The 7,658-nt window shown below is 35.3% G+C and overlaps 1 protein-coding gene across 1 annotated transcript; it reads right to left on the bottom strand.

Moving 5' to 3' along the window:
• Positions 1-720: 720 nt before the first annotated feature.
• On the bottom strand, positions 721-7,198 carry LOC149789783 (uncharacterized). Its single transcript, XM_089971783.1, has one exon. The coding sequence runs from the start codon at positions 6,780-6,782 to the stop codon at positions 5,958-5,960; it is 825 nt and encodes a 274-aa protein (XP_089827909.1). The 5' UTR covers positions 6,783-7,198; the 3' UTR covers positions 721-5,957.
• Between the last annotated feature and the right edge of the window lie 460 nt (positions 7,199-7,658).

Genomic DNA, 7,658 nt, shown 5'->3' with positions numbered 1-7,658 from the left:
GGATCAGTATCATCTTTATGACAACCGATCGATGTACTTTGTGTCAACATAATTAGCATAACATCACTAAAATGTACACATCATCTGCAATTATAACCTGTTTGCATTACAAACATTCATCAGCCTTCAAACATGAACACTGCAACCCAAAAGCAAATCAATCAATATAATGTGTGGATGCAAATATAATGTGAACTGAAAGTTCAACTAATGACACCTGACTGATCTTGTTTCCTTTGAATATTGTTTGAAATTACAACTAAGATCACATCATTATGCCATCTCCATTATTCTCTTTGTAACTGTAATTTTGGTTCCAGTGGTTTCTTTGTTTTTTGAAGTTACTCCTTTTTCTGTCCTTGGTAACACTGACATTAACAACACTGAAAGAGCCTTTCCAATAACAAATTTTTGTCCAATGATTCCCACCTGTGAAATACAAGGACAAATTAACATGAATTTGTGTACAAGCATGCCACCAATCTCTCCATGTTGCATGCTGCAAATTGAAACAACTTCACCTAACAGAAATCACTCTCTCAGAATGTTATATATATACACAGCACCTTCTTTGATACAGTGAAGGCTGTTGTTAAGTTTGTAAAGAGTAAAGTTCCATTGATGGAGTAATGATTGTTGCAAAGTGTAAAACCAGGAGGAACTAAAAACTGACATGTTCTGTTGACAAGTTACTTTAGAGTATTTCACAATGTGAATTTAGTCCATGATAAAACAGGATCTGCATTTGTTCATGTTGTTTGGTGCCTTAGTTTGATACATAATGATCAGAATGAATAAGTTCAGGAATTAGGTATTTCACATTTAATTCCTGTAAATCATTTATAGTACAAAAATATAGCCTCAGACATATGACCTATATAAGTAACATACGTAAAAGCTATCTATTACATGGATTACATACGGTCTACAACAGACTTGCTGCACATAACTGGTAAGTAAGGACATTTGTTATACCCATGTCTTATCCTTACAAGAGTCTAATTTTATCATCATAGTGTTATGTATATTTGATAATTTATATTTGATTTAATCTAATTGTTTGTTTTGTTAGATTTAATTTTTTTTTATTCCATAGCATGTTATAGTAATTTAATCTTTTATACTGGAATTTGACATTTCCCTGAAATTACTCTGACCTGTTTTTTCATAAGCACCTAATTTTAGAACTTTGTATCTTAATGCTGACCTAGTTCATGACCTTGATTCAGATTTAGTAAAAGCTTAAATAAACAACTTTTTATATTATTTTTATTGTGGGATTTATAGGGTGGAATCGAGGCTGTTCTGGGACTAAGTGACTTTAGACGTACAAAGCTTCTACAACGTTCTCGAAATTCTGGTTTTACCGGTAGGTTGACCCTCATATGGGCATCGGTTTTGCGCAGTACCAACATTTAATAGTGATGTTTTGAGATATAATTTCAGTTGGGCTTAAACACTTCAACGTCAAGGTGGTGTTTTTCTGTTTTGACCAGTTGGAATTTAATACTTTAATTTTTTTCTTCAAATTATTTGGATTCTAACAGATTAATTCTTTTCCCTGGGAATATTTAAGTGCTCATACAGAATTCTTGGCCAAAGACATTTATTGAAATTTTATTCAGTAATTATTTTCTGTGGATCAACAAAGAACTGTTGACACATCAGTGCTATACTGACTACAGTATATGTCATTGCCTTCCATTTTGGATATTCGCCAGGACTCAAAATAAAATTCATTAAAACATTTTAAGTGGTCTCGCTAGGATTTTAAAACTATGAGTCTAAGACTCTCATTTTGGTAAAAATAGTTGTCCTACTATCAAAGTTTGCAGTCCCTTCTTTCCTATATAATCAACACAGATGTGAATGCATCTATTTTTAGATGGAGAGGTTTTCGTAATGTAATCACTCACTTTAATATAGCTTCATTACAACAGTGCATTGACAGGATTGCAAATGTATGGTTTATTTATTTGTCTACGTACTTGTAGTAATTTTAGGCAAAAGTTAAATATTATTTGATTGCTGTTTTTTTTCCGTATTTTCGCAAATACGTCTTAAGTCAGAAAACAGCTTATCTCGCGAATTCCACAACATAGCATTGTCCAATACGTTTCTGACCTACATAATTTTCATTTTAAAGTTAAATCTTTCATAAAATAATACCAAGGCTTTGCTTTCAATGCTTTGTATATTTTTCTGAATATATTTGCCCGATGATTTACGAAAATATACAATGTAATAAACTGGTACATCTCAGACTTAGCGAAGTCCGCCATTATTTCCCGTTAGGCTTAAAGGTTCACTTACAGTTTCAAGCTAATTTTATGATGAAATAGTGTACAAGGGGCAGTTAAGATATATCCAGATCACCGATTCTGATCTTAAAACACATGTTTGCATGTTTTATCATCAAAGGATATCATGCAGGAAATTGACAGTCGCTACCTTACTCAGAAAAGGGTTCATGATCAATCAGCTATCAAAACCTATGCTAGTGAATGGGCAAGAGTTTGTTTGTCAACATAACTGATATCAAAACTAGGCTTAGCTACTGATGTCTTGATGAATACATTTCGCTACAACACTTAAACTAACAGGGTTAAGGCGAGGGGCATTTTTCAAAAGAATGGTCAGTCAATGTACCTCTTAAATAATCACAGGGCGAAGTCGTTTTCGCTTTCCTAACAGAAGAAGGCGAAGTTTACATTTTTAGGCGACGTAGTCACCCAATTCGCCTGGTAGCGTGAACCCTGGCCCACCCCAAAAACTATGAAACTTAGAAGAACTATTGGTTGCCATTGAGTTTAATTTCAACATTTTTTATAACACACACATAGCTCTTGTTCGCCCCTCAGAGTGCGGCTGAATTTTGTCAATCCAAGTAAGGACTTATTCCAAACACTAAGCTAGGCATCACACACTTTCTTACACTTAGCTACTGTCCCATCTGAACTATCTATTCTAGCAGCTTTAGCACTCTTCTGAATCTCGTTACAATCTTTGTAAGTATGCCATTTAACCCCAAAATACTTATCCAAATTTACGAATGGCATTTTGTCTAAGTCTCAGAATGTCTTTATTCTGAGGTCACGTGCACTGCTTATTCCGCTACATTCGGAAATGAACACAATAACGAAAGCTAAAGTTGTTTATTTCATGTACTTTTATAAATGACCACATGTACATCTCTGGGTCTTTCTGCCTCTAAATTAAATCACTGGAAATATCAGTAAATTTCCCACCCAGCCACCAGTCAAAGCCTTTGAACTTGCTGCCCAGATATTGCATCATGTTCTTTTTTTATGTACTCTTATAATGGCAAAATGTATGTACATTAAGGGGTCTTTTCAGTCACTGAATTCAGTCATTGTAAATATCAGCACAGCTAATTGATCAACACATTTTCCCACAAAGCAGGAGGCTGAAGCAGGACTGGCAAGTCTTTGAATTTTGCCGCACACCTATTACATGCATGTGGAGGACTCCCGCCTCAGTGATTTTCTGCATACCAGATAAAAAATTGGCATCCAAATACGCATTTCCGAGACCTCTGAATTAATTTTATTACTAGGATTGGGATTATTCTGGTTTATTTTTGCATTTGATTCTTAGAAAAGTAAGTTCTTTTCCTCATTTTTACCTTGTTTTTTTGGGAGATACATTATTTCTTAAATTTTACAAAGCTTTTTGTCTTCACTCTTTTCTTGTTGCGATTATTAAGAGCCTGAACATAACATAATTTCTCACAATGAATCTTGGAATAATTTTGGAATACATTACAACTTATTATTGGCTACCATATAAATGTTTAAATGTTTTTCTCCAGTAATGGTCCTCACTTCCTGCTTAAATGTTTGTCTCCATTACAGGTCCATGCTTCATACATATGTTTTCTCTCTAGCATGTATCATCATGTACAATTTTAGATGTCTCTAAAGAGAAAATCTTTTTCACATACTTCACACTCAAATGTTTTTTTTCCAATATGCAACAGCAGCATTGTTTATTGGAAGCTGGATTTTACTGCATAATACAGAATGTACTGCATGATCATTTCAGCTGTCTGAATAAAGTTCAAGTGTAATCCATTTCTGCAGCTGACTCAGGAAGCAATTGGCCATCAAAAAAACAAAAATCAATTTCAAAACCCTTGGTTGATGGAGTTTCACTTTTTGAAACACACCAGCATAAAGCAAAAAAGAAATAAAGGGGAGGCTATTAATGCTGTTGCTGTTATAGGGTTTAACGCCATTTTTCAGCACATGATAGGCTAGCGGCCAGTATTAATGGTGGAGGAAGAACCCGGGAAAACCCCGGAAAGAACAACCAACCCACGAGAAGCTACCGGCAAGCTTTCTCACATATCCACACTGGCTGAGCCCGAGACTCGAACCCACGCAGACAGAGGTGAGATGGCAGTGATCCGTGTTGGAGAGCGCATTAGACCACTTGGCCACTCGGGGCCCGGAGGCGTTTAATCATTTGCATATACTGCAAACAACACATCGACATATATTAACTTGGTCCTGACCAGTATTCACTTGGAATCCAGCAGTGAAGTTTGAACAACAGGACCATCCAGTCCCTACTGAGTGTAGTGATGCACACTAATAACATCTGCAGTAGCAATAAACCATTTTAAACCCTGCTGAATTCATATTCAGAATGATATATTGCAATGATGACACTATATTAAAAAAGGCAAAATTTGGGGTTTGTAGAAATTGGCATCCAGGCTTATGGAATTTCAGTAAAGGCTTCTGGGTTTATTTAAGTCACCAGCCTCGGGCCTATGTCTAAAACAAATTTCTTTGAGCAATGACATATTTCCAACTTACAAGGTTTTTCTCCATCATGTATCTTCATGCACAGTCCTATAGCTCCACACTGATTAAACATTTTATCACATACCTCACTCTTAAATGATTTTTCTAAAATATTTATCCTCATGTACACCATCAGTTTTCCACTACATCATAACATTTCATCTTACACTTCCCCCTTAAATGGTTTCTCCTGGGTCCTAGCAAACACTGCTAATGCTGACTAAGCCATAAAAAGCCAAATAAAGTCACACAAAGCCTTACTGAATCATGTGAAGACAACATAGAAAGGTTCATTTGTATTGCAAAATATATTAATGAACAAAACTCTGACAAAATCATATTGAAACGGTTCATTTTGATTTGAAACTGAGTTATATTTTTAAATGTGGAAAAAAAGTAATGTATCCCCAAGTACATCCTATTTGGTTACTAGACATATGTTGACAAAAATTTGACTTGAATGCTTTTTCTCCAGTAAGAATGCTCATATGCAGTGTCAAATGTCCACTTTGATTAAACATTTTATCACTTTTCACTTACATGGTTTTACTCCATCATGAATGCCCATGTGCCATCTTAAACGTACACCCCGACTAAACATTTGATCACATACTTCACACTTATATAGTTTTTCTCCAGCATGTATCCTTGAGTGCTGTGTTCAATATCTGCTGCAACTTAACATTTAGTCACTCATTTCACACTTGTATGGTTTTTTCTCCAGAATGTTTCTGAATGTGCAGTTTACCTGCTGACTGTGCTCAAACATTTTATGACACAATTCACATTTATATGGCTTTTCTCCAATATGTATTCTCATGTACATTTTAAAATATGTAAACTGATTAATCCTCCCATCACATATTTCAGATGAATGGTTTCTCTCCAGTATGAATGTTCTTGTGAAATTTTAAATTTTCATGGCGACTAATCAGTTTAAAACATCACATCACACTTTTATGGTTTCTTTTCAGTATGTATCATTGTGTGCTGCTTTAAATATGCACTGCAACTGAACATTTTATCACACATTTCACACTTATATTGTTTTTTCCCAATATGTATCCCCATGTGCAGTTTGAAATGTCCACTGTGATTAAACATTTTATTACACAATTTACCTTTTTATGGTTTTTCTCCCGTATGTATCCTTAAGTGCATTTTTAAATGTCCACTCTGATTAAACATTTTATCACACACTTCACACTTGAATGGTTTCTCTCCAGTATGAATCCTCATGTGCAGTTTTAAGTGTCCACTCTCATTAAACGTTTTATCACACACTTCACACTTGAATGGTTTCTTTCCAGCATGAATCCTCATGTGCTGTTTTAAATGTCCACTCTGATTAAACATTTTATCACACACTTCACATTTATATGGTTTTTCTCCCGAATGAATTCTCTTGTGCTGCTTTAAGTTTCCACTCTGACTAAACCTTTCATGACATACATCACACTTAAATGGTTTTTCTCCAGTATGTATCCTCGTGTGCTGTTTTAAATATCCTCTGAGACTGAACATTTTATCACACAGTTCACATTTATATGGTTTTTCTCCAGTATGAATCCTCGTGTGCAGTTTTAAGTCCCCACTCTGATTAAACATCTTATCACACACTTCACACTTAAATGTTTTTTCTCCAGTAGGCCTATGCATTCTCATATGCATTTTTAAATGTCCACTCTGATTAAACATTTTATCACACAGTTCACATTTATATGGTTTTTCTCCCGAATGAATCCTCATGTGCTGCTTTAAGTTTCCACTCTGACTAAACCTTTCATGGCATACTTCACACTTAAATGGTTTTTCTCCAGTATGTATTCTCGTGTGCTGTTTTAAATTTCCACTCTGATTAAACATTTTAGCACACACTTCACACTTAAATGGTTTTTCTCCAGCATGAATCCCCATGTTAAGTTTTGAATTTTCACTTTGATTAAACATTTTAACACACACACTTCACACTTAAATGATATTTCTCCAGTATCTATCAGTCGATGTTTTTGTAGTCTTCTACGTCGATTGAACTCATTTTTCATTACACTATTTTCAAATGATCAACATTTCTCACCATGTACTTGTTCAGCTGTTATTTCAACTAACATGGGGGCCCCGAGTGGCCGAGTGGTCTAAAGCACTCTCCGTCACGGATCACTGCCATCTCACCTGTCTACGTGGGTTCGAGTCTCGGGCTCGGTCAGTGTGCATATGTGAGAAAGCTTGTCGGTAGCTTCTCGTGGGTCGGTGGTTCTTTCCGGAGTTTTCCCGGGTTCTCCCTCCACCATTAATACTGGCCGCCATGTATAGCCTATCTTGTGCTGAAAAATGGCGTTAAACCCCATAACAACAAAAACAACAACAACTAACATGACTTCACTCTGTACATGCATTCTGCAATGTTCGTCCCGAGTTCCGGAAGAGTCCATTTTCGATACAGAAGTACTGACCCTTGTCGAGATCGTTGCATTGCATCTGTCAACAAACATTACCTGCCTCGTCTTTAATTATCATCCTACATACATTTAACATGTCTTTGTCAACTACAACTACCTAAAGATTATTGATATTTTATGAATAAAAAGAAATGCAGAATAGAGGAAGAAGTATAACGGGCCAAATTTAAATTTTCATCTCACGTTCATAAATATGGTAATTTTGTGAAGGGCAAAGCATCAGAAATAACAAATTAATAAATAAATTATAATACTTTTCTTGGTTTATGATCAGAACAAGTGCAAACAAGTTAATTTATTGGCTGCAATTTTTTTTCTTTTTCTCAAAATGGTGAGCATTTCTTTTACAAAATGAAGACAAATCAGG

The sequence above is a fragment of the Sinohyriopsis cumingii genome, chromosome 10, assembly GCF_028554795.1.
Source record: "Sinohyriopsis cumingii isolate HCF-2022 chromosome 10, ASM2855479v2, whole genome shotgun sequence".
NCBI lineage: Eukaryota > Metazoa > Mollusca > Bivalvia > Unionida > Unionidae > Sinohyriopsis > Sinohyriopsis cumingii.
This window is presented reverse-complemented; position numbering and strand designations above follow the sequence as displayed.